The sequence below is a fragment of the Haliotis asinina genome, chromosome 2, assembly GCF_037392515.1.
Source record: "Haliotis asinina isolate JCU_RB_2024 chromosome 2, JCU_Hal_asi_v2, whole genome shotgun sequence".
In the NCBI taxonomy this organism is placed as follows: Eukaryota; Metazoa; Mollusca; class Gastropoda; order Lepetellida; family Haliotidae; genus Haliotis; species Haliotis asinina.
The window spans coordinates 23,501,343-23,529,207 of NC_090281.1; the positions used below are offsets into that span (position 1 = coordinate 23,501,343).

A 27,865-nucleotide genomic window follows, 5' to 3' on the forward strand; every position below is an offset into this window, starting at 1 on the left:
CAAAGACCATATAATAGATATTATATGGTCTCTGATGGAACCCATGATGGGAACCCGGGTCTTTGGCGTGACGAGCGAACTTTTTCTCCACTATGCTACCCCACAGCAAAGGCCATCCCTTACAAATACAACAGAACTATTGTGGGTAAATGCTCAAACATTCATGAAAGTATTACAAAAACCAACACTGGTAAGAATATTGTAACAAAGCAATTTAAACATCAATATTTGGTTGAAGTGTTCATAAACAATATTAAGGCGGAATCAAGTCCTACTGTTATGTCCGTTGAGAATTGGATGTACGTACTGTGATATAAGATACTGTGCAGTCTAAAGAAAATGTTGAGTTGAGGGAAATTTTGTTTTTCAACAATCCATTGCCAATGCAAGACCCTATTCGGCGTGCTCCTTTGGGGACATATTTGTTCCATATTCACTGCTGTTCTCTCATCACTATCATATCTTGCTTGCCAGAATAAAAAATACTTTGATCACTTCAAAATGGCTGAACGGGTCCATCTTTTCTATAAGAAGTATTTTTATTTATAAATAGACTTTTAACCGCTAGATCTTTCCCAAAAAGTCTACGGCACGATTTGAAAAACACAGTTTTCGTTTTGGTTCAGGATCCCAAACTAAACTTGCAAGAATGAATCAGACAGATGGACGTTTATATATAAAAGCATTAAAGATGTCAAAGTTAGTGGATTTAGCCCTGTCCGTATTGCCACACTTTTATTTCAAGCTTTGTTTCATTAATGAAATCATGAGGAGATTTTTTTTTTACAAAGAACCGTACAAGTAAAGGTATATTTGTGAAATTCCAGTTCAGGTAATTCGTCAGTTTCGTTTGTATATCGATGCGTTTTCGAAAATGGTGATGTCATCGAAACATGTGTAGATTGGGTTCACAGACACCGGTCGGTCTCATTCCTATTATTGACACCAGGGGGCGCTGCGGGACACATGCGCACTGTACTTCCGTCGTCTCCATAACCGATTTGATACGAGGTAAATTGGTGGTAGGTATATGTTTGAATGTCTGTTGCAAAAGTTGTTTCTGTTTAGTTAACGTAGTTGGGTTTTATGAAACATATGTAACACCCACAGCATATTTTCATCAACTCTTGATTTTCGAGTTTGACAAAAGTTAGCAGAAATACAGACTGTTTCAGAATTTGACATGTTCGGGGAAGAAATGGCTTGTAACGTGGATGTTCAGATATTAAAGCAAGTAACAGTAAGAATTCCGCCCGTACACCCTACCCCGATCAAAAGCCAAAATTACAAGCTGACATCTATACCTCACTATACATTCAGTAAACTAGAACAGGTACAAAAATATGAAGTTATATCAGTGTTGAAATATTACGGATTACACTCCCCCGAAAGTTTCTATGTAAAAAAGATAGGGGTAACGGGCAGAACTCTTTCCCAAGTATCCCAAAAGAGAGTACAGGCGGAACTCTTTCCCAAACATCGTATTCTTTAACACCTAGAATCATGTACGATTGTTATTTTTACATGTGCATGGTTTGTGCCTTTTTATTGAGCTGATTTACTGCCACAAAGATCCGAGTTTTATTACATTTGCTGGGTTGACATTACTATGTTGAGATGTTAGCCATAGACTTTCAGTCTGGGAATAGTTGCCTATTGCACGCCAATGAACTTACTCAGTGAATAGTTGCAGTTGTATATATCGAAAAGATAGTGAGTCATTACAGGTCTAAATAATACTAATTGCTAGGTTACAATAAACTTAGCTGTACATTGTATATGTCACAATTAATGTAAATGTAGAAGAGATTGGGAACATTGGAAAAGAAGTAGTTAAATTTTCTAGAAGTTACTAAGTTTTCAAAATGTCACAAGTAAGATATGATATGATATGATAAGATATGTGCTGTGTATCATTACATGATGCATGTATATTGTAATAACTCTTTGGTTGATGCCTTCAGACACAGAAGCATCATGAGCAGTTCTGAAGAGGTCTCCTGGATATCCTGGTTCTGTGGGCTGAGGGGAAATGAATTCTTTTGCGAGGTATGTGTTCATCAGTACCATGTATGTGGTGTAGCGTTCCTTCACTGGAAAACAAGGATAAGTTGAGGACCAACCTGTCAGTTCACCTACATGAGCATGTACAAGTACTGCTCACTGGCACTTGTCATTGAGAGTTAGGGGGCCCCAAGTCATAATATTACTGACTTGCTACACCGACAATTTCATTGTCATGCACTGCATGTGCACTACCTTACATATGCTCTTCCTTTCACAAACTAATGGATTTGCTCATTGCCATGCGTCGCCTACTTCTCAGAAACACATTCTCTGTATTGGTCCAAGATTTCCCTTTTTTGCCAGTAAGTTTCTGCATCAGGTCATCAGTGGTCAAGTACAATGTCTTCGTCCATCTATTACAATGTACAAACAACCAGAATTTAATTGAGCATTAAACAGAGATCAAAACTGAATATTCTCTCTGTTTTCAGGTCGATGAGGACTATATTCAAGACAAGTTTAACTTAACTGGTCTCAATGAGCAAGTGCCACACTACAGACAAGCATTAGACATGATCTTAGACTTGGAACCAGGTGTGTGAGACTGCACTGCCAATAACAGCATGCATTGCTTGGGTTTCCCCATATTATCTTCAGTGCTGTTAGGAACTAAACGGAAAATCTGTTTTGAGTTTCCTTTTTAACCTGGAAACCCAAAATGTTTTTTCCCATGTTGGATAATAGCTTTTGTGACATTTCAAATTTTATGACTCGTTTTATCCTCTGAAGTCCATGCAGGAGAATTGGAGCATTCAAAGGTTAAATGTAAGCACAATTGTCACTGAGACAAATTTTGAAATTAGAACTTTATTGACAAACTGTAAATTACTGTTTTAATAAACATCACCATGATTCCAGCGTAACTTCCCTATTCAAATGTTTCTATTTTATGCTGAATGAGGAAGTACATGTGTATTGCTTTAGTTTACCTTTTGTCTGTGCTCAAGGGAAGTGTCACCAAGTGGAAAGTCTGGGTGTGAAGAGTTTAATTTTCTATCAGCTGTCAACTTTGAATTAATCAAAGGTCATGTGTTCCACGCTATTCTGTTCCTTGTATTTCAATTCATCATTGTTGTGAAAATCAAGAATAGTGTGAATGCCAGCTATCGTAAAAAAACAGATCTATTTATTTTACCATACATGTTTTACCATGAGGGATGTAAATGGGCACTACGCCTATACCCCTATCAGTTTGTCAGTTGTTGAAGGTATTCAGAGAACTAGTGGATATTGGAGGGGCGTCATTATATGTTGTCTCTATGCAGGCCACTAAGCAAAGTGAATGTTTCAAGTTAAGGATAAGTTATATTGTAATCTCTGTCTTTTTTTACATCTAGTTCACATCTGTTTCAGCACAGAGCTAAAAGTCCCATCACCACCCTTTAGCCTTAGAAAAAAATGTTATGTACTTTTTTTTTAAATTTTGAGGGCTCGTGGAATGTTTTCCCAATGAAGTGTACAAATATATTATTTAACTTTCCCCTAGTGTCTTAATCCTAATATCATGATGAGGACCCTTTTGACCCTTGTTCTTCATTTCAACCACTCTACTAGAGTAATGTAGGTAGTTTTGGTGGTGTGTTTAACAATCTACCCTGTGTCTAGATGAAGAGGAGGAGGCCCCTGGTACAGATGTGATCGAACACACTGCCGAGATGCTATACTGTCAGATACATGCTAGATTCGTACTTACCAATTCCGGCATCTGTAAGATGGTAAGCTTCTGCTGCCCTGGGAGTAATGGTTGAGGGGGTCAGGTGTGTGACAGGTGGGGGACAGTGTGTTTTCTATGAAAGCTTTAAAGTGGATTGTAACTGTAAATGTCGGGAAACATTGCCATGATTGTTGCATATATGGATGAATAATGCCTTGGTTTGAACAGTTAAATGATCTTTTGTTCCATCAGTAGTCAAACTGGACATGCAGTGTTCATTCTAGCTGTGCCCCACTTACATGCCTCAGTCATAAAGCTGTAAACATGCTAGCAACAACAACATCAAAAGGGAGTTGGGGCCTGGGCACACTTTGGTTTATGTTGCTAAGTGGGAGATGTGATGATGTCCTGTGTGAGATGACAACCTGCTAAATAGATGCTGTGCCAGTAGATGTGAGAATGTCCTGTCAAATAGACGTGGAGTTGCCCTGCTTGGTAGTTGTGGAGTTAGCCCTGCTATGTATGTGAATATGTTCCACCTGAGTAGATATGGAGCTGCCCTATTACACAGACCAAATTGTATTATTACGTAGATGTGTATTTGCCCTGCTAAATAGATGGATGTTGTCCTGCTTGTCCTGCTACAAAATGTAAACATGCCCCTGCTTTAGAATGAACACTGTTGGTATACTTCTGAAATCTGAATGTTTCAATTTTGTAAGAAACAAGGTTGGGGAGTAAATATTTTTTTTAATTATGCCTTTTTACTCAGTTGATCTTGTGGTCAGAAGTATTGTTTTGGGGAAATTCAGAAATTCATTTTCACACTACATGTTCTCTTTGCTAAGCACTGTCAATGCTCACACTGCCAAGAATCTTCTTGTGTTGAACTTCACTTGTCACACACCGTGCAGGTTCCCAGCTGAATGGGGGTTCCCCTATGTTGACTGCTTCTTTAAACCCCCTTTGGAAGTTCCTAGGTAGTTTTGTTGACTGATCAGTGCCTGCTTGTTATGCATGCATGCATTCAGCTGTTTGGAGTGTTCCACATCCACCATTACTAAACAATCTCCATCGTGTCAGGTCTAGTTTGAGATCAAGGAGTGGTAACTTACTTGGAAACATTCACTTATTATTGATAGTTTTCTTCAGGATCACCAGCATTTCACTCCTTTGAGTCATATGTATTAAATCTTTTAAACCAGTGTGTAGAATATCTCTTTAAATATTTGTACTCAATATAGGGTTTTGGGTGTCTGTGAATCTATGTTCTTTCGCTACTCTTCGACTCTCACATGACCCATAAGCTCACCACAGTGTCTTATGTTTGTATTATAAGAGAAACACAGTGTGTTTGTACTGTAGCCTATGCCTGCATATGTCTTGACTGACCAGTGATGTTAAATATGTTTATATCTTTGAGTTACCTTTGGGGGATTTTTGCTACAAAAATTTGTCAATAGTAAATCAATATCTGCTCAAATATGATTGATCTTCATGATGCATATCTCAGACATGAGAAAATTTGTTTGTTTGTTTTTTGTTTTTTTTCCCTTTGCTATTTGCGTATCTGATGTCGGCAGCCAGCATTCCCTTGACCTTAAAGTTATCATTTAGGACTAGGTTTTGACTGACACTTGAAGAGGCCATCATGGGTTTTATTAACAGTAGAATACAATTAGCTAAATTTGATGAAGGTATTGGTTTGGAAAAAGAAATGGTTTGTTTTTCAGCTTGTTTTGTTTGGGTTTTTTTTTCAACTTGAGTATAATTTGGATTGTTTTCATATTTTCTTACACCCTGAAATCCCAAAGCTCATGTTAATAGCTTGACATTATTTCTTTCTTGGAACTAACAATGTCGTCATGAGGTCATTACTGGTAGTGGTACTTCAAGTGAATGTTTGTTGATGAGGAATGGCACTCCCGATCCTCACAGACCCCAGTGGGTGACAATAAGACACAAATCTGTACAAGTGATTAACACTCATTTTGCTTTTTGTATAGATGATGAACTAGAAGACAACCCAAATCAGAGTGATCTAATTGAACAGGCTGCGGAGATGCTATATGGCTTGATTCATGCCCGATACATTATGACTAATCGAGGCATTGCCCAGATGGTAAGCTTATTACTCAAGGTATATTACCTAGACAGGGTAGGCCATTTACACTTTGATTCAGTCGATGTCTCTGGACGTGTATATTGATGGAACTGTACATTTGAACCAGCATAACAATTCATTTTGAATTACCTGTTGAGTCTCGATTCAGGTTTCACATCCCAAGTTTGTGAGTAATGTGACCGGTTAAAGCCATATTAGCATATACTGGAATATGACAGAGATTGGGTGAAAACACTTCCTCTGGACAACAGGTACCATGTACTACATGACAAGAACTTTGTTTAGTTCCAGTATGTTTTCTTAGAGAATAGCCTGTCCGAGATAATTTTTGCTGCCTTTAAAGACCTCAAAGAGGTGTTCAGTGTGTAGTAACGATTATAAATCAATTTGCCCAACTTGGTTTTCAGATTCAGTCTAACAAAGGCGAAATCAAGAAGACATTTTTAATGGAATATTAACTTTCTTACTAAATAGATTCAATGGAAGGCAGTACATCAATAAATATTGGTCCATTTCTCTTTGGCTGTCCTCTAGAAAGTTTACAACCTAATTAGGAAGATATGTTTACACAGAATCTGATAATTCCCTCAAAAAAGATGTATTGAGAATAGTAGCTACTGATGGTAAGGAAGGAGATTTTCAAGCATGTAAATTCAGATGGATTTGTACAGATTGCCAATATGATAAAGTGTTGGCTGATTGGTAACATGTATGAATTGTTGGTAACATGTATGAAGTGAGATAACCTAATGCCTCATATCAATCATTTGTTCAGTCCTACCTACATTGTTTTCGTTGGCCTCATCAAAAAGGGCCGTTACTGACAACTGCTCATTTTGTCAGTCATACCTACATTGTCTGTTTGCCTCATCAAAAGGGGTCATTACTTACAACTGCTTATTTTAATGCCTACTCCAAATAATTATCTAATTCCACTGGGAAGATTGTGTGACTTGCTAGGTGTTAAAACACATCTAGACTAGACCCTCATGTTGACTGTTTGATTTGAGAGCATTTGTGCATGTCACAATGGATTCCACAGATGTGGTATTGCATCAGTTTTTTACATGTCTGTACACACACTGTTCCTCCATATCTGTGAAGATATGCAACAGCTGCAGGACAAAAGAGTAATGTCTGTTTTTGTGGTCTAGTGAAGTGAGTCTGTTGTTTTCAAGATATCCAATAATTCCTGCTCATAATGTTTATGCAAGCGATTTTCTGATATTGGATTATGTAGAGGAGTTAGCTGTATGTCTGTTGCACATGCTGCACTATAAATATTGCACTTGTGCAATGCAGTGTAATCTGATCCTGGATTAATTTGAACTGCCTGTTCTTCCTATTTAGGGTAGTCTAGTGGTAAAAGTGTTAACTCATCATGTTCAAGGCATGGGTTTGATTCCCTGCGTGGGCACGAATTGAGAAGCCCATTTCTGATGTCCCTTTCCACGATATTGCTAGAATATTGCTAAATGCGATATAAAAGTAAGCTCCTCACTGTTTCACTGGAAACTGATTCATGATTTGTAACTTCAGCTTGGAGACTGCACCACAGTCTCTGTGTGTATTCAAGATAACGGAAGAACATGGTGTTTACAAACATGTGAAGAACTGATGATATTCATGTTACAGTTCTAGTTCTGTGTAGAGGAGATTTTTAATGAGACTCTAATCTGATCTTCCCGTATGTTTGCATAATGAGATATGACTAGATAATTGGTGTAAGCCTGTTCTGTGCTCTATTTGATTAACTCTCAAAATAGTTTCTTGTTTGAAATAATGTAGTGAAATTACACTTCCGTGGCTCTTCCGTGCAAAGTTAAGAATATCCTTTCGGGAAAACGTCCAAACATATTTTCCCAAATGAAAAGAACAAAAGTCTACTTGATATGATATGTACATGGGCCTTTGTCTTTTTGCAAAATAAACTTGATAGATTGATTGATTGAAAATATTTGTGATTGACTTTTCACACACATTATATATTGTCTGTATAGTGTTTATCTACGTACAGAACTTTAGTAACATGTGAAAACCCTGAGTCTTCAGCAACCCATGCTTGCCACAGAAGCTGACAGTGCTTGTTCCAAGAGGCGACTAACAGGATTGGGTGGTCAGGCTCACCGACTTAGTTGACACTTGTCATCAGTTCCCACTCCAGGTCAATGTTCATGCTGTTGATCATTGGATTGTCTGGTCCTTATAGCTGGAATATTGCAGTGTGGCTGGAAACTGAACTCACTCACTGAACTTTGATAATGCTTTATTATGTTAGTCCAATTCTGAAATAATCAGATCGTCAAAAAGGAACAAATAGTCATACTGGACATTTATTCAGATTGCTTTTATGAGAAAACATCGTCTCATGTTTCCTAAAGAAGGGAAGCTTCACACCTGCCGTGTCAAATATTGTTAGTTGTTGCAGATCTTAATTCATTATGTATGTTTTCCACCCATGTGTTATCAATGTTTACACTCCTTCATATGTTTTTGTGATCTTTATTTACAGATTGAGAAATGGCAGCAGGGAGACTTTGGGTATTGTCCACGAGTGTACTGTGAAAACCAGCCCATGCTTCCTATCGGTAAAAGTGGTTCTCAGTGCTTGGGGTTGGTGATGTTGGGGGTGCAGAATTTCCTTGTCTTAACGACCAGTTATATTTACAATCATTACTGTTAAGATAAATTTCACAAATTCTGATTGGTCAGTAGCCAAAACATACGAAACCATGCAGGCGAATTTGCCAGGGTGTACGAACTGTACACTTTGTCAAATACAAGACACTATTATGGATGACAACTTCTTTAATTCTTTTAACACAGCGTTTCACCTGACGAAGGGGCAAGAATTAGCCTTGAAACGTCGTGTTAAAAGAATTAAAGAAGTTGTCATCCATAATAGTGTCTTGTATTACCTCACCAACTTCTAAATGCCTTTGAAGAATTTCACTTTGTCAGATGACACACTACACAGGTTGTGTGAATGACCTTGACCTTACATGGGATGTGGCTGCCATGATTGCTTCAGAATTTTAGAGTCCGCATACACAATTATGAGTGTGAACAGAGTAGTGAAATTATTACCATGGTTTTATTTGTTTGTGCCAATAAGTATATCCCCCAAAGTGAAATGTTTCTGTGTTTCACTTATCGTTTAACGAAAACCTCAAATCCATCCTCAAGCCATTCTAGGTTATCTCCTTTTATAACAGTTCAGGAAATATCGTGATACACATAAATCTTTATTCTTTGTACATAACTTTGTCATCACTGTATGACTGAAATATTGCCAATGTGACATTAAATATTAACTCAGTCATGCTCTCAGAGTTGTATTTGAGACTACTTTACAGAATGCACAAAGTACTGAAAAGCCTTCTTGTTTTTTTTTTAAACTGTATAGTTTTCAGCATTAATGAAAGGTCCACTGTTTGTAACATCAGGATTCTGTATGGAATTCAAAATAACGCTGCAGTAGTTAATTGGCTTGGGTCACAAGAGAACTGGGGTATGAGTTGCTGGGTAGTGTAGAATGTACACTGTCCACCAAGTTTCCACCATGCACTGCTTTGAGCTGGATCAACCCTGTCCATGGTTGTCTCAGTCAAGCAGCAGTGCCACAGAAAGTGTCGTTACGTTTGTGCTTGACTCTTGTTGGTTGAAGTGAAACATAAGGACAATATGTATTTTTTTTTTTTTTTTTTTTGTAAGTTTCATGTAATGGTCAGTCTTTCCTTACATCAATGTGGATCCCTGCTGCTTCAGACAGTCTGATGTGGATGTTGCAGGTTTGTCAGACGTTCCTGGTGAGGCCATGGTGAAGCTGTACTGTCCCAAGTGTCAAGACGTATACACCCCGAAGTCTTCCCGCCACCACCACACTGATGGCGCCTACTTCGGCACAGGTTTCCCCCACATGCTGTTCATGGTGCACCCAGAGTACAGACCCAAGCGCCCCGCAAACCAGTTTGTTCCCAGGTCAGTGCCAAGAAGGTCTCATGCTTTCACATTGGAGGGCATGTGTACTGGTGGCACAGCCATCTAATTTATAGTACAAGGTTACTTGCCCTTGAGTCCAGATGGACCCGTGCAGATCCAGGAAAGAATTAATCTTCAGTAATCCATGCTTGACTAAGAGGCAACTAACAGGATTTGGTCAGGCTTGCTGACTTGGATGACACATGTCATCGTATCCCAAATTCTCAAATCTATGCTCATGCTGTGTATCACTGAGTTGTCTGGTCCAGACATGATTGTGATTGTCAGGATGGTACTAGGTGGTAATGCTGTTGAAATTCACCAAAGAGGCCAACATCATAGATCTGTGATCAGGCTGATCTGCCGTTAGGGCTGTAACGATGCATCGAACTATAGTTGGATTGCTGTTCTCTCCGATAGCAATCTGTCAGTGATAGAAGCCAAAAAAATAGGTGCATCAGTGGTATGTGTGACTGTTATTAATATAGTAACTGATTTCCTTTGATAAATGTGCAATACACAATACAGGTAGTACTAGCTTCATACACTTTCATTTAGGGTTTTCCGCCACTGTTACCATTGGATCGTTATCATTATCTTTGTTTCCCCCAAAACAGTCACGTCTTCCCTGCCATTATATAGCTGAAATACTGTTCGCCGTTTATGGTGTTCTTTAAACTGAGAGAGACACACAGATCTGCATGTGGATGCGGATGCAGTCCACAGCCACAATGTCTGTTAAATTCTGATCTTTATCAGACTGTGCTAGGACTAGTAGGTGCCCACATTACGCTGTTTCCACTGTGCACTGCTTTGAGCTGGATCAGCCCTGTCCATGGTTGTCTCAGTCAAGCAGCAGTGCCACACAAAGTGTCTTCGTGTTTATGCCCAACTTGCGTTGGTTGGAGCGAAACATGATGACTACAAATACCATGATAAAGGTTGATGTTACAGTAAAGACATCATGGAACAAAATGGGCCCTTGAGTCAGGAGCCAGTCATGGTGATTGTTAAGGATGTCCCAGGGATCTGTATTTTGAATAACATTTTTAATGGAAAGAGGCTAGCGTGATCTCTGTTAGGCTAAACACACTATAATCTTGTATCAGATTCACACTTCTCTTAAGTGTATGTTTTGTTAATTTGTTTAGAGCCTGGAATGAATTATAAAGTTACATGAGACTTACCTGTGAGTTGAAGTTTGACTTAATTTCCTCCAAGCTATGACTTAGGGTTTTATGTGAGATGTGCACATGCACATAGTGATCAGTCTTTAAATTGAAAATGTGTTGAAGTTGAACCCTTTTAACGTAATCCCTACATCATAGCTCAGTGGAATTTAAGTCATACTTGATCTTACAGGTAAGTATCATTTAACTTTATTATTCATTCCATTCTCTAAAGAAATTCACTATCTGTCTTCTGTGTCCTCCTTGATCTCCCTGGCGTCTGGCTAAAAAGGGACAGTAGTCTTCCCTTGAGAACCATACTGACCAGAGTTGTTGTTGTACCTCAATCCATAATCTCGGTTTGCTTTCCCGCATCGCTGGGCATAGGGACTGGTGGACTGCTGATTAGGCCACTGGTATGGAGTGAAACGACGATGTTTCCCACCTTTGAATTTGTCCCTCTCACCAGAAAGTGTACTAGTTAAGTGTTTGGAGTCAGTAATGTCCTTTATTTTCTTACCTAACTCATCCCCAAACAAATTTGCTGTAGTGCATTTGGTTGTCAAAGACTTTTGTATGGCCCACTAAGTCAGGTTTGAAAGATTTCCTTCTTTACTGACAAAACTGCTATCAGCAAACGAAGGACATCTTTTGATTTTTTCAGAATAGCCTTGGTATCAAGTTCCTTCTTGACAAAAGCTGTCGTGATGTCATTCATCATCTGCACAATTGGGATAGTTGCTTTGACCACAAAACCCTGTGTATACTGAGTTCTCACATCTTGTGTTCTTCTTAATGTCTTCTCCTTAGTCCACACGTCCTCATTTGCCTTCGGCACCAGTAAAGTAGGACAGTTGCTTTGCCATTTTGTATCTGTCCATAGTGTCCTTCATCTTATGAACTGACGCTGTTGCAAGTCTGTTCATGATTGAGGTGGCTAGATCCTCATGAATGCATTCTGAAGTGGAATCTTCTCCACAAAAATTCCATCAAATCAGCAACTAGTTCAGTGACTCTCACCTCATCCTCTTCTTCAACTTTGTTTTCGGATTCGGGATTGATATACCATGCCATGTCACTTTCCAGCAAGTCCATCTCAACATCAGAATGGTGTTCCAATTCTGATGAGATTTCACCATCTTTGTTTGTGACAACATGGTGGCTTAATGTTTGTTTACAAATAATGCGTTCATTTGTGACTTTCCAGATAATACTCCAAACGTTTCATTAAATGCAACCATAGCGGCACCACAGTGTTGTATGGTGTCCGATTGCTCCCGCTTTTTCTCCAGCATAGCGCTTATTAACTTTCCCATGTTTTTTTCCACCATCACAAGATGTAAATGGCCTGACACTGTCCACTTTCACTGGCTTCTTTGTTCACAATTGCAATTCTCTCCCTTACATGTTGAGTGCACTGGGTGTCTGATTTAGAACTTTCCTCGCTTTGCACAACTGCAAAAATGTTCTAACAAGTCCTTTTTCCTACTCACGCCACTGACTTTCAGGTGGACAGCCATGAGTGGCCGTTACTGGTCTAGCCATTTTGAACTTTGACCTTACAGAGCCGACCATGTAACACGGTCATCTTAGTCAATTAACTCTGCAGAGTTTGAGTGCCTCCCAATCTAATCAACTGCAAAAGTTTCTCTTGGCACCAAAGAGCATTGTGGTATGTAGCAGCTGAAGGGATTCACGTTCTCAAAAGTGATTGCTTAAGAAAATGAAAGATGCATACATAGACTAATGGTTAGCACAAGCAAAACAGATGGCTACACACATCTCTGGGGTCCCATTTCAAGGAATAGTTAGGTGGAATAATTTATCATGTTGACATTTCAGAGTGCATGCTTGCTCCTTGATCAGGTGAAAGAGCAAACATACACTCCAAACTGTAGTGTTATTCACAATAACAAAGTTGACATCCATAAATCTTACATTTCTGAGGCTTTCCGCTTCAAGATTTGATGTGGACTGATTGTTGAAATGAAAAAACAACCGAACACAAAATTATAGATGTGTTGTAGGTACAATGAATAATATTGGACATCCCTGTGGACACAGTGAATTGTTTTCTTGCATCCATACTCTACATTTGTGTACACTATCTTTCTGTTTACTTCTTCCCCAGATTGTAATCAACAATTATTGCACTTGCTCAAGGATATCTTGTACTGAAACAATTGTAATCCTGTATTGCTCTATGATGGATGCAGTGACCCTCAAGTCACAAGGACCTGTGAAGATAGGGGTTAAAACTGATCTTCAGTAACCCATGCTTGATGTAAGAAGTGACTTACAGGATCAGGTTGTCAGGAAGATCCAGGGTAGAAAAGGTCTTTAACAACCCATGCTTGCCCCAAAAGGCAACTTTGCTTGTCGTAAGGGACGACTAACGGGAGCAGGTGGTCGGGTTCACTACCTAGATTGACACACATTAATGGTTCCCAGATCGATGCTTATACTGTTGATCACTTGATTGTCTGATCCTCACTTTATTATTTGCAGACCGCCACCTTATAGCTGGAATATGGAGTTAAACAAATGTCAATTCTCTCTAACCATGTGAGGTCTCTACAAGTGTTACATGCCTTGTAACAAGCATTTGTTTGTTTCAGATTGTACGGCTTCAAAATACACCCCCTAGCCTACCAGCTCCAGTACCAAGCTGCATCCAACTTCAAGATGCCCATGCGCGGCGCGAGTCACACCAACAGCAAAAGATGAAACAAAGCCACTATGTGCTAGGCTCGAACTCGGACTGGAATCCTGACTAGATATTACCTCCTCCTCCACTGTTTTCAACTTGCATCATCGAAAACTTGTACAGTGTACAAAAGTCGTAAAAATCAAGACATGCGAGAAGACATTAGGAGCAATGATGACGAATGACCACAGATTTTGTTGACATACTGTCTCCTATTCCTGGGATTGTTCATCCGACATGTCTAACATTTGTACTTTGTGATGTATATAATGCTTTGGAATGTTTGCTTTGTAAAACTGGCATTATGATTACATTGACATAGGAACCCATACTTGCTGAGTGTAGAAATCAGGTTCAGTCTTGATGGACAAAATTTGGCCAAATGTGAAAGGAAAGAAGTTTTTATTTTCCTGAACCTGAATCATTCAGCTTTAGTTCTTAACTTAAAATTACGTAGGGTGGGATAGATTTTGTCGCAGACAGCATTGTACTGGAATAATTGTTCTGCCAAAGATCTTGTGAAATGTGTAACTGATGTGGTTAGTGATGAAGTGACCATGGTTACAGTATTGTACAGTAGTGTTACTCGTGGTAGTTTGTGTGGCTGTCTGCAGTTTTGTGTTGAACCTGAGTGGATCATGTTTTTCATTAATGGACAATTATACAGATGTGGTCTATTAGTGAAGATTAACTTTGTACAACATGACATGCTTACAAATTGATGCGGTTGCCAATATTACAGAGATTTTTTCGTTTGAAATGATTACCACTTGTTAATGTTGGTGACTGTAAAATTTCTTTGGGTGAAATATTTTCTCCTGGAATTAATCTGATTATCTCTAATGGATATGAATAGCTGCTCACATCTAGGTAAGGTACATGGTGTTCTGTCACCTAGATATGGAATGTCTGACTTCCCAGTAGACAGGGCAATTGGGTAGCCTAGAGGTAAAAGGCAATTGCTTGTTACAAGGAAGGCCCGGGTTTGATTCCCTACATAGGCACATTTTCCAAAGCCCATTTCTGGTGTCCCCCTGCAGTGATATAGCAGGAATGTTGCTGAAAGCTGTGTAAACCAAAACTCATTCACTCCCAATATACATGGTTACAGTAGACTCGCTTGTCATAGCATTCACACTTGGAAAAATTGGACTGTTGTTGTGTAGTCATTTATCATTGGTCCATTAGAATCATACATAAATGTTTCTGCTACCTGCATCCTTTCAGAATCCTCCTACATGCTGTGATGTGGCTGAAATACTTCTTGAAACAGTGCTAGTCCATCTCACTCAGTGTCAGTTGAACAATAGTACTCACATCCCAGATATTCTCAAGGGTATATGTTCTGATAAATCTCCACAAGTACCCTGGATGCATCTATGGCGCGATAATTTTATTACCTCCCTTTGCTTGCTCCACATTATCACAGTCGCCAATCAGGTTAGCTGCCGTTACAACCGAGCTTGCCAGTATAAACAAACAGTGATCGCAGCCGCGAATGTTTGTTCACTCAGATATGGGGGGAAATCATACAAAATGACAGATCCAAAACTTTGAAAAAATATTTGTAAGAACTCATGCCTTTTTCAGAGTACCTCTGCATCGGTTGTGTTACCAAGTTTAATTGGTTGGATAATTTAAGAAGCGAAAGTGAGTTGTGATATGGTACACACAACCTCCCAGCATAGACGCCTTATTTGAGCTGTAGATACATCCAGGGTACTGTGGAGATTTATAACATTTCAGAACATATACTCTGGAGATTATTGAAAACAAGTTAAGACTGAACACAGTTAAGTGAAAACAAGTCGGAACACATTTACCATTCTTAACTCTGCACTGATGGTGTCAGACATAAGGACTTAATCCTCATCCATGACATGAAGTGTGTAGCTTTGACAATTACTGTTCACAATGAAATCGATATGCCAAGGTGCCCAAGAACCAGGGCTTACAATTCTTATTTCATCGTTCAGGTATGAACCCAGCAAGTTTGTCAAGGCAGTGCTCAATTTGTCCAGTACAACATATTTTTGTATGGAATGATGAAAACACGCTCTTGTGTATCATACATTGTAGAACCTAGATGTGACAGTTTTAATGGAAATTCTAACAATTCACAATATCTGCACAAAGTCAAACTGTACAGATTGTGACAGAAAATAATTCATTCCATCGTCAAGATGACCTCCCTTGAATGCAGTATGTTAACACCATGTGTAGGTACAGTGTGTGAGAACGTGCACATCAGTCGCAGTGCACGTTAAGTGTATGTGAATTTTCTGTACATGCTCACCTGTCATTTCCATGTAATATCATGTGTTGTATGTAATAAATATTTATGTCATGTATGCCTTTTGCGTTTTGTATTGCAGTTTCCAACAAGTGATCCATACTTTCAATACTCAAAGCATTATGGGTACCTAGTTGCTGAGGTTTTTGAGCGACAGCAGAGAAAATAATAAGAAGAAGAATAGTAACAGTAATAATGGATAGCATTTATATAGCGCTAATCTCCGAAAGGACTCTTTGCGCATTTCATTCACAAAAATTGGATGGAAAAGTGCACATTAAGGGAAAGCCTGTTTAACTAAGAATGTTTATAAACCGGTCTTGAATGAACTTGGAGAGGGGGAATTACGGAGTTCATTTGGAAGAGCATTCCAGACTGAGGGCACACTGTATTTGAAAGAGCGCTGTCCTGCTGACTTTAAGTTGTATTTTCAGACTTTTAACAGTTTCTCACTGGAAGAACGGAGAGTTCGTGGAGCCTTGTATGTAGAAAGTTCTCTGGACAGATAGGCGGAAGTGAACCATCAAAATGGCAAGACACAAATGTTGCAATCTTGTATTTGCATCAAAATGCGATAGGCAGCCAATGCAGATGCTGCAACATGGGAGTTATATGATCGTATTCAGAGATGCCAACCTCTACAGTTTTATCACAGTCCTACGAATTTGGGCCTCAAACTACGCACATCAATTGCACTAGAAATTCTATGAATTTTGAAGACAAATTCATTTTTAATAAAAAGCTTCATTGATCAAATACTTCGCGAAGAAGAAATGTAATGCTGTTAATCTGCTGTTGGAGGTATGTGACATTAAAAAGTCACTCTTCATTAGTGTCATGTTTTTCTCAGAATCCATCCTCATTTTAAATATTTTGACAAATTTTATGGTTGAACTACCAATTTTGAAACTACTTTTTGCAACACTTTGGGATTGGCATTGCTGCTACAGGAATCACAGGTTTGGAGCTGGGATCACAAGCTGTTTATCATGTGATCAAATTGTTACAGTATTCGTAAGACCTGAATTCGATTCCCCACTTTTGAGCAATGTGTGAAGACTGTTGTCTCAAGCTGTTATATCGCTGGAATACTGCCGAAAACCACACTGAGTGAGAAATGTCAGTCAAGTCGTAGTGGCCTGTGGCAAACCATTAGCAACCTTGCTAGATATGCATTCTCCTCCTAGAAAAAAGAGTGAGTGAGTTCAGTTTTAAACCGCACTCAGCAAGATTCCAGATATATGGCGGCAGTATGTAAATATTCAAGCCAGGACCAGTGATCAACAACATGAGCATCAATCCGCACAATTGGGAACCCATGACGTGTCAATCAAGTCAGCGAGTCTGACCACCCGATCCTGTTAATCGCCTCTTACACTTAGAAGGAAAAGCAGTTTTGGTTTGTATTATCTTCAAAAATACTTTTTACTGAAGAGAAAGCTATTCCCACAGCATATTAAAACAATCAACAGGTCAGAGCTCAAAAAAAGATTTCGCTCTAAAGGGTACTGTAACCACTATTTTGGTGGGAGTGGGTATTATGAACGTTCTGTGGGTATTTCATTTTCTCTTACCCACTGCTTTCAAATATGTGTGTATTCCAGTGATTTTACTCATATCAATGAGTACGTTTACTGAACAGGTATAAACTATCTTGTGTAATACCTGATCAGAACCAACCTGAGTATAATGGAAATGATTTCAGTAACTGTCACTGTATTTTTCATTTCATGCACAGTTGGAAACTTCTATGCATATTTTACCCGCATTTTCAGCTGATCTGGGCCTCTGCATAAATGAAAAAAGAAAGAAAAACATTTTAACTTGACATTTCACAGTCACAATATGCCCAATTCTAGGTGTATTAAACGCAACAATATCACAAAGCTACAGGGGCAGTGGGGTAGTCCAGTGGTTAAAGCGTTCGCTCGTCACGCCGACAACACGGGTTCGATTCCCCACATGGGTACAATGTGTGAAGCCCATTGTCTGGTGTTCCCCGCCGTGATATTGCTGGAATATTGCTAAAAGCAGCGTAAAACTAAACTCACTCACTCACAAAGCTACCCTGTGCAAGCATTCAGCTAATCAATGAATGACCTTTCTCAAATTCTTTCAAGACAGTGGTGTCCATCTGCCTAGTGTTATGTATACATTGATATAAGATTCAAGTGTAGGAACTGCATCAATACTAGTACCAAATTTGTGTGATGTGACAAGGGCACAGTTAGCCAAAGTTCCAAACTAGATCCTTCAATATTGTTTACTGGAAAAGCACAGGACATTGCCCATTTTTTCTTTCTCAGATAATATAACCAGATTTTGGAAAACTTAGGCCTAGAACTCTCATTGGGAATACCTTATGTCACCATCTCATGAGATTGTATGATTAGAAAACACATTCTGACTGTAATGCTTAGATAAGCATCACTCTGCCTGGTCAGACAAAAGGTAATTCTGAAGAAAAGTTGAAATTAAATGTCGGTGTCAGAGCTGTGTGCTTTCAACTTGGGTAGCAAGAACTCAGAGCAAGTAGTACTAAGCACTCCGCAATATTCCAGCTATATAGCAGCATTCTGTAAATAATGCAGTCTGGACCAGACAATCCAGTGATCAACAGCATGAGCATTGAACTGCACAACTGGGAACCAATAACATCTCAACCAAGTTAGCAAGTCTGACAACCCACTCCGTTAGTCACCTCTTACAAGAAAAATAGTCACCTTTTCCAGTCTGCATCTTTAAGGGCAGGAGGAACTAAGATCTAGCTGCTATATATTCCACTCAACAGAATCACTGATAATCCTGTTTGGTACTTACAACTTTTTCACAGATCATAAAATATTAAGAGTAAACAGACATAGAAATAATGACCATTTTTAATATCAAATAATAATCCCATGGGCAAAATTGACAAAACTGATTCTAAAAGTTGTCAAAAAGACATACTTCATAAATGTACATCCTTCACCTTGGAAAAAACAATTAGTGCAATGAGCCATAGATGATATATATAAGAATCAGCATCACCATATGGTTTCCTCTATCAATAGCACATGGAAAAGTCCAACAAATTTAAAGAAAAAGTTGAAACCTTAAATAATTTCTGTAGACAACACGGTCAAAATAGATAAGTCAATTCTTTACGTTCCAGTTCATAGATCATTTTTATTTACCATATCACAGAGATGCCATACCCAAAGCGTTGCCAATAGCAGTTTCAAAGATCAAAATTAGTAGTTAGACCATAAAATTAGTAATCAACTGAATACTTTAAAAATATCAAGATGGGTTCTGAGAAAGATAATATGACCGTAATCAAGCCTGAAGCTTCAATTTCACAGATTTCCAAATTATCAGCATTACATTTTACCTTGTCATCTCATTTTGATGAATCAGTGTCTCAAATCAGTAAAAATATATGTTTTCGTATTTATACATGTGAAACTGAATGAATTTACAACAAATTTCGCAGAATTTCCAGTGCATTCATATTGGCGCAGTTTCATGCTAAAATTCATAGCGACTACAATAAAACCGTAGAGGTTGGCATCTCTGATATCATATTACTCTACAGCAACCTCTACTTTCTCGTTGCTATGGTTACTGATATCAATAATGTAGGGGCAACAATGTGACTGTAACAATGACTTCTTTGATGAGTGTTGAGAGAAAGACTTATGCTGTGCGGAAAATAATATGTACACCAGAGTCTGTATCGACAGGTTCACTGAGCTGGCCAACTTCCAGGGCAAATGTGGCATCCTCAAAAGGTTTCTGCATCTGGCCTGGCCCAAAGGGTCCCAGGTCACCATCCCGCTTTGCTGAGCTGCAGTCACTGTGCCTTCTAGCCAGGTCACCGAACTCTGCTTGACCAGACACTATCTGTTGACGATAACCTGGAAATAACAAAAGCAGAATTACAGTTACCATAAAAAAATAATGCCATGTTTCTTCAATAAACTCCTCCCAAATAAACTCAACAGAAATAAAAACTTTACACTCGTTTCAAAGTCAATAATTTGAACATTTTAGAAAATGGGTTTGAAATAACGATTGTATTCAATTTTCTTGTCATTACAGATGCTAGAACATACAGATCATGTTTGTCATGGAATTGGTTCCAATGGAAATGCGACTACAATGTACATGATCAAAAACTGTGAGTCACAACTTCATGAAATCATGTCAATATCGGGTGTGTCCTTCATGGGTGGTCACAGTTGCGATACAATGTCTCCTCATGGATTAGATGATGCGTCTGAACACAGCTTGGGGAATGCGCCACCATATATGTATCAACACAACACCAAGCTCCTGCAAGTTCTGTGGAGGGTTCCTTACTTGATGAAGCCGCCTGTTAAACACATCCCACACATGCTCTATGGGGTTGAGGTCGGGAGATCTTGAGGGCCACTCCATGATATTGATGCCAGCGTTCCTGAGGAAATTCGTTCTTAAATTGGCTGTATGAGGTCTGGCGTTATCCTGTTGGAAAGTCAGACCAGGGCCATAAGCTGCCATGAATGACAAAAGCTCTGGAATGAGCACCTGATCCCTCTGTGCTGCCGCATTAAGGTTTCCCTGGATGACAATGAGTCGGGATCAAGCATGACCATTGATAGCACCCCAAACCATAATGCTACCGCCCCCAAATCAATCTACTTCCTGTACGCAACGCTGGGCATTGCGTTCTCTTCATCTTCTCCAAACTCTAACCCTTCCATCAGCAAAGGTTAATGTGAACCTTGATTCATCACTAAACACAACCCCATTCCAATCTCGCGGTTTAGAATTGGTCCACGATATGGTCGACGAGCAGAGCTCCAAACAATACATTCCCAGTGGATGTGGCAGTTACAAACCGATTACACAAATGACGTCAGACAATCTGTCGGTCTTCTGCGTGTGACACCAGATGTGGTCGACCAGGAAGGGGGCGGTCAGCTGTGGTGCCAGTTTGATGGACACGTGTCTGGAGATTACAGATGGTCTGTTGACTGCATCCCATAACCCTCACAACATCAGTGACGGACATTCTCGTATTCAGCATACAAATGGCACGTTCTTTGACAATGGGCATTGCAAATTAGTGAATAATTAACCACAAAATCGTGTTTTTCTGAGATGACATTCTACTCTGCTACTGTGAGATCAAATGCACATGTACCAATAGGTCACGCAACTTGTGGCACATGGAAACGTGATTTCAGCAGCCACTGCTCTACCCCTTGCTATGCAGGCCCAACCAGTAGAATGAATGTGTGACGTAATGCCCTTGACAATGGATTTAAATATAATCACAACAAAAACTCTTTCAAGAAAAGTCTCAAAACACTATTTCAAAAATGAGTGTCAAGTTTATATTTTTGCTGAGTTTAAGAAGTTCATTTTCCATTCTGCAGTCCCTTCCTTGCCCTACAATGCTGTTCTTACTTGCCACCATTCATCTCCCTCTGCAGCCCCTTCCTTGCCCTACAATGCCGTCCTAACTTGCCAACATTCATCTCCCTCTGCAGCCCCTTCCTTGCCCAACAATGATGTTCTAACTTGCCACCATGCATCTCCCTCTGCAGCCCCTTCCTTGCCCTACAATGACGTTCTCACTTGCCACCATTCATCTCCCTCTGCAGCCCCTTCCTTGCCCTACAATGCCGTTCTCACTTGCCACCATTCATCTCCCTCTGCAGCCCCTTCCTTGCCCTACAATGCCATCCTAACTTGCCACCATGCATCTCCCTCTACATCCCATTTCCAACACACACACCGTCCACCACCACCCCGCACACACACCCGTCGCACACACTCAGATAGCTTCCTCCATGCAATGCATCCCCCCTTGGCTCCCTCCAACAAGTCCATCCACCACCCTACCCTGTAGCTTTTCTTCAGCCCCCTCCTCACCTTGCAACACCCTTCAAACCCTGCAACACCTTCCCCACCCTACAGTCCCTCCTCACCCTGCAACACCTTCCCCACCCTACAGTCCCTCTTCACCCTTCAACACCTCCCACACCCTACAGTCCCTCCTCACTCTGCAACACCTTCCCCACCCTACAGTCCCTCCTAACCCTGCAACACCTTCCCCAACCGACAGTCCCTCTCACCCTCCAACACCTTCCCCACCCTTCAGCCCCTCTTCACCCTGCAACACCTTCCCCACCCTTCAGTCCCTTCCTCACCCTGCAACACCTTCCCCACCCTACAGTCCCTCCTCACCCTGCAACGACTTCCCCACCTTACAGTCCCTCCTTACCCTGCAACACCTCCCACACCCTGCAACACCTCCCACACCCTACAGTCCCTCCTAACCCTGCAACACCTTCCCCAACCGACAGTCCCTCTCACCCTCCAACACCTTCCCCACCCTTCAGCCCCTCTTCACCCTGCAACACCTTCCCCACCCTTCAGTCCCCTCCTCACCTTGCAACACATTCCCCACCCTTCAGTCCCTCTTCACTCTGCAACACCTTCCCCACCATACAGTCCCTCCTCATCCTCAGCCCCTCCTCAGCAACACCTTCCCCACCCTTCAGCCCCTCCTCACCCTGTAACACCTTCCCCAACCTGCAGCCATCCCCACCCTGTACTGTAGTCCCCTCCATCCCCAGTAACAGTACTAACACCTGACCCAACCTGCACCTCCTCACCCAGCAACTCCTCCTCACCCAGCAACACCTTCCCTACACTACAGCCTCCTCCCCACCCTGCAACACCTTCCTCACCTAGCAGTAACTGCATCGCCTCCTCCTTGGTGCGAGTTATCTCCTCATTCTTGTAGTTCATGGGCCTGCGAGAGCCACGGTGTTTCACTAGCAGGTGTGATGCTCGTACAGTCTTTGTACTCATCCTCTTGGCAGGCTCTGATGGTGGGTCCCACTGACTTTCCTTTGTGTAGATGTTCAAGTAGTAGTCTCTACCTGAGGAACATAAAACACTGTTGGTTGATTTTGATTAACACCACACACAGATATATGGAAAAGAAATGGAAATATTTGTTTTCGCTTCTTATTCAATTCTGCACTCGGCAATATTCTTGCATCTTCATGGGTCAATTACAACAAGGAATCCAGGTGAGCATAAGACCTCAGTATCCATGGTAATGCATGCTAGTGTGGATAAAAAGTTGTCAACAGTATCCAATGCTGATTTAACAGGATTGGGAGATAGCAGGAACATGGGGCAACATAGGAAGGCTTGACCTGGGGACATGCTTGATACGTAATTTTGTACATGGATTGTCATAGATCGGTCAGTATTCTGACTGGTCCTGAATGACCATGGTTGACAGCCAATAAGAGAAAAGTTGTCTACAGAGACCCAGTGGTCCAGCTGAATACATGGATAAAATAATTTTTGAAACACCAATCTTTTATGGAAACATGGTATGTCCAGTACATCAATCACTAGGGGTGAAATGGTATAAAGCGCCATGAGTAGAACCACTGTATTTTGCATTCGGTTCAGAATATTGTAATCAGTATTTTCACTTTTTGCACCATGTTTTTATTACCAGGCAGTGGGGTAGCCTAGCAATTAAAGCGTTCGCTTGTCACGCCGAAGACACGGGTCCTTTCCCCAACATGGGCACAATGTGTGAAGCCCATTTTCTGATGTCCCTGCCGTGATATTGCTGGAATATTGCTAAAAGCGACGTAAAACTAAACTCACTCACTCACTCACTTTTTATTACCCTATTCAAACATTTTCTAAAATGTCTATAAATCCAATCATTTTCTCAAAATCTATGCATTTCTTTGCCAGATGGACACTAGTATCTGAGAGTAAGTTCTCACATACCAAACAAAAGGCATTGCACCACAATGCTAACAACCCCAGACTATGACCACACCATTTCTCCACTATCCCACAATGGTAATTAGCAGATAAATTTTCAGTTTGACAGTTGGTTTGTGTAACAGAACTCACAGAATCAGTTTTATGAAATAATCCATGACCAACAAGAATTGTCACAGAATTCTGACCAGTGCTTGTCTTTGCATCCCAAAACTGTCTGGATCAAAAATGGAGACTCAGTTATGTGTTTTTCTTGTCACAACATTTACTGGCCAGTCATTTTTATTCATCCAATGTTGCATTCATTTGTTGTTATGTTTCATCACAGACCTTTGCATATGATTACATCCTTTTTCTCACTTTGTTGCAAGTCACTGACCTACATTCAGCATTTTGCGTCTAAATCACTGAATCATGGACACTTCATTCAACTGGCCTACATACTAACGGTGAACACAGATCATCAAAACTGAAATCTTACACACCAAAACAGAACAAAAATCACCAGAAACTGCCACAATATCCTCTAAAACCGAAACAAGCGCCCTGTAACGGAAAACTAATCGTTTGAAATGGAAACAAAACTTGCGAATCAGCTACAACAGCACCCAAGAATGGTTGCCGAGCGCACAAAACGGCCGTGTCAATGTCATTTTGACTTTCACAATAAAGGAAACGAGTGCCAACTCAATCCACTGATTAGGGCAGGGACTTCTGCTTCAAATCCACAGGAGGCAACATATTGAGGCTTACAAGAACTAAGACAGACGAATGTCTGTGCCACAATTTAAGCATTATTTTATTGTAATTTTTGTTAAATGATGTATGGATGTATGGAAAATTTTGACGACCATGGAGATGAAGACTGCAGAATGGAAAACCATCCTGATACACACTTCATAATTGAAATTACTAGCAAGTTTTTGTTTCCTCTGATGATGATAACGCAATGTAGTCCGAGTTTTAACTTCTTTTTACACTGAATACGCTCAGATGTTGACATTTTCGGAACAAACCCTATTCGGTCGAACAGGGAACCAAATTGTGCAGAATCGCAAGCCTGACTCTGAGAAGTCTGAGCATAGGTTTGAAGCCTAATACAATTAGGTGTTGATGTGCTACATCCCGATATCAAATTTTCAAGACTAGACTCATGGTGATGAAAAACATTATTGACTACAGTCTGTTCGTCTCCGCCATCTTTGATGCTATTTATGCCGTGTCAGGATGCTATGACGGCCGTTTTGTGCACTCTGCAACCATTCTCAGGCGCTGCTGTAGTTTTGTTTCCACTTCAAACGATTAGTTTTCCGTTATAGGGGGTTTGTTTCAGTTTTACTTTTATAGGATATTGTGACAGTTTCTGGGGATTTTTGTTCTGTTTTTGGTGGATAAGAGTTTTGGTTTGGTGTACATGAGTTCAGTTTGGATGATTTATTCAACGTTTGTATGGTAGGCCTGATTCAATACCAAATTGCTTTCAAATGTGTTTGTGGCATTACAAGTTACAAGAGACAATCTTGCCAACATTGGCATGTTGAAAGTATTTTTGCTGATATTAAACAAGGATCTTCTCATAGACAACACTTTGTTTTGGGTGTATATTTTTATACATTTGATCTCCACCTACACCTGATCTAATAATTTATAACCTTTTGATGTTATTGATTCATAGTTAATAATAAGCATGATACCTGAATTTAATAATATTGAAAATGATATCTGTTTTGTATCACTGGATAAAAGATATAAAAAGCAGAGAGAATGGCAAGATTGCAAACAACAAAGACACGTTAAATTTGATTCTAACAAGACACGCACATTCATCTTCTTACAATCCTACCAGAGGTCCATCAGGAATTCCAAAATTATATTATTAAGATGAGGTAAACTAAGACCTCAAATTAAATTCTAAATGCGTAGACAGACCAAAACTAAAGATCAGCTATATCGTCGCCCGTTTAACATATCATTAGCGGGCTTTTCTAAAACCTGTCAAATTTTATGTAGGAAAATACCTCTTGACAGGCAAATTCATTAAAAACAAAACAAGTGCATTAACTAATACAAAGGTGACACGTGTCTGCCCTAATATTTAAAAAACAAAATATTTGCATGAAATGGATGAAGACTGAGTTTTCTGAGAACCTACCGCTGGATCGACTTGTTCTCTTCTCCCAACCGTCCGGAATATCACCCATGCCGTCGGAAAACGGAAGTGTGGGGTTATTATAAAAGTAGAATATATTCCGAAAGCGGAATGAAAACTTTATCGCAACACACCCAGCAAACAACGTGTCCAACGAATCCCCAGAATCCATTTTTGTCATTAGTAAATTCAACAACAAATTGCCATTCCACAAATAATGATAATAGCTAGTCGAAGGTCGGTGGTTCGATCCTCGGTCGCAGTAAACTTAATCTGCAATTTACTTCTTGTTACCCTGCGTTGCCGTCATTCGGTGGGCGCAGAGACAGAATACTGTGTCTCTGTGGAATGTTCATAATCAACCGTGGTAAGGTACTAGTATTTCAGTTACCTACCTCTTAAGAAAACCGCATTGTTTCTGACTAGAACGCACGCGTGCGTGCAAACACACGCACGTATTGACAGGTATGATAACCTTAACTGGGCAAAGAAACTTGTAAAGACTTGTAACTTGTAAAGAAATAGGAATAGAGAACAGGAGCACCGTGTTGGATATACGCCAGGATCCTGTGAGTGAGTGGGTGAGTGAATGAGAGTGAGTGAGTGAGAGCGAGCGAGCGAGTGAGTGAGTGAGCTCAGTTAAAAACGCCACCAATACCACGGAGGGGGACACCAGAAATAGGATCCAGAAATTTTATCCATTTGGAGAATCGTACCCGGGTCTTCAGGGTGACGTGCAAATGCTTAAACCACCAGACTATTTTACCCCACCGCCCCTGAGTTGAAGTGGCATCTCATTATAATTACATAGCAGTCATTTTATTCAACACCGTTGGAGTTATGCCTGGCCTACAAGACTACGATACAATATAAAACTGAATTTCAACGTAAAAACAATAATATTGAATCACTGATGCCGATGGTAAAACATGTATACCATATTTGGCTCTCAGTAGGAGTCAAATATACTCGATTGTGGCATCAAAAGTCAATGAAGCGTACTTAGACTCTCTTTCAAACTGTCCTTGGCTGGCTGGTTGATAGGTTGTTTAAAGTCGCACTCAGCAATATTCCAGCTATATGGCGACAGTCTGTAATTGAGCTTTGACCAGAGAAGCCAGTGATCAAAAATATGAGCATCTACACAATTGATATTCGGTCAAACATACGAGTCAGCGAGCCTGACCTTCCAGTCCCGCTTATTTAGTCACCTTTAACAAGCATGGTTTACTGAGGATCAGTTCTAACCCTAGTCTGTCCTACAGACCCTGAAGTATATATATCCAAGTATATATACGCAAGTCTAGAAAATGTGGCAAGTCTAGATTTCCTTATGGCAGTCTTTTCAAAGGGTTTTACAAGACGGCACAAAGTATTGTCCATATGAGTGACGTCATGTGAACATATTCTACGCGCTGTGTGTGTTGAACATTTCCTGTTAACTGTTAATTGTAAAACATTTCAGTCAAAGACATGGCTGTGTTACTACTTCCAATAAACAGTTTTCTCTTGTTCCATGTGATTTCAATGAAACTGCCGTATATAATGCAGACATAGTATTTTGATTTGACAGAAAAATTATATTTGATATCTTTGTTGGAGTTTTGGATACATCCAGTTTTTCAGCCATAGCATTAGTCTCAAGAGATGCTAACCCTGAGCTCTGTGGTTGCGACACTTGATACTTCCCCTGAGCTGCCCACACCACACTGAGAGGGAGTAGGGGTCGGGCTGGGTAGGGTGATGTTGGGGACAATAAGAAGTCCTGTCACATACACCTTCAGAGGCGTGTCAGTAATTGGTGATAAGAATCTTTGCATGTGTTGAGAAATTCCAAGAAATTATCGCTCAGCAGATTTGTTTAGTCTCTGAAAATGAAGAGTCCCAGGGCTCCATTTCATTATTTTTTTTCACTGTGAACGT

The 27,865-nt window shown here is 40.1% G+C and overlaps 2 protein-coding genes across 4 annotated transcripts; one reads left to right on the plus strand and one right to left on the minus strand.

The window, feature by feature from the left end:
* Positions 1 to 888: 888 nt before the first annotated feature.
* Positions 889 to 16,050, plus strand: LOC137273418 (casein kinase II subunit beta). 2 transcript variants are annotated; one of them, XR_010956136.1, is made up of 8 exons: positions 894 to 1,022; positions 1,965 to 2,049; positions 2,499 to 2,601; positions 5,728 to 5,843; positions 8,359 to 8,434; positions 9,638 to 9,827; positions 13,615 to 15,039; positions 15,422 to 16,050. XR_010956136.1 is itself a non-coding variant. In XM_067806100.1 (7 exons), the coding sequence occupies exons 2-7, from the start codon at positions 1,978 to 1,980 to the stop codon at positions 13,721 to 13,723; spliced, it is 666 nt and encodes a 221-aa protein (XP_067662201.1). In that variant the 5' UTR covers positions 889 to 1,022; positions 1,965 to 1,977; the 3' UTR covers positions 13,724 to 16,050. The 2 variants fall into 2 exon arrangements, 1 of the variants encoding a protein (XP_067662201.1); XM_067806100.1 differs by having other exon boundaries at positions 889 to 1,022; positions 13,615 to 16,050.
* A 2,807-nt stretch (positions 16,051 to 18,857) lies between these two features.
* Positions 18,858 to 26,021, minus strand: LOC137273419 (putative peptidyl-prolyl cis-trans isomerase dodo). 2 transcript variants are annotated; one of them, XM_067806102.1, is made up of 3 exons: positions 25,946 to 26,021; positions 22,722 to 22,916; positions 18,858 to 19,895 (listed from the first exon to the last, which is right to left on the minus strand). In XM_067806102.1, the coding sequence occupies exons 1-3, from the start codon at positions 25,992 to 25,994 to the stop codon at positions 19,675 to 19,677; spliced, it is 465 nt and encodes a 154-aa protein (XP_067662203.1). In that variant the 5' UTR covers positions 25,995 to 26,021; the 3' UTR covers positions 18,858 to 19,674. The 2 variants fall into 2 exon arrangements, with proteins under 2 accessions (XP_067662203.1, XP_067662202.1); XM_067806101.1 differs by having other exon boundaries at positions 22,722 to 22,912; positions 25,942 to 26,006.
* Positions 26,022 to 27,865: the final 1,844 nt, after the last annotated feature.

Excerpts from the sequence above, each read along its gene's own strand:
- LOC137273418 (XM_067806100.1), top strand. The coding sequence starts at position 1,978 with ATGAGCAGTTCTGAAGAGGTCTCCTGGATATCCTGGTTCTGTGGGCTG. Across the intron at positions 2,050-2,498 it reads GAAATGAATTCTTTTGCGAG|GTCGATGAGGACTATATTCA; the intron begins GTATGTGTTCAT and ends CTCTGTTTTCAG. Across the intron at positions 8,435-9,637 it reads CCAGCCCATGCTTCCTATCG|GTTTGTCAGACGTTCCTGGT; the intron begins GTAAAAGTGGTT and ends TGGATGTTGCAG.
- LOC137273419 (XM_067806102.1), bottom strand. The coding sequence starts at position 25,994 with ATGGGTGATATTCCGGACGGTTGGGAGAAGAGAACAAGTCGATCCAGC. Across the intron at positions 22,917-25,945 it reads GAGAACAAGTCGATCCAGCG|GTAGAGACTACTACTTGAAC; the intron begins GTAGGTTCTCAG and ends TATGTTCCTCAG. Across the intron at positions 19,896-22,721 it reads GGCGATGCAGTTACTGCTAG|GTTATCGTCAACAGATAGTG; the intron begins GTGAGGAAGGTG and ends TGTTATTTCCAG.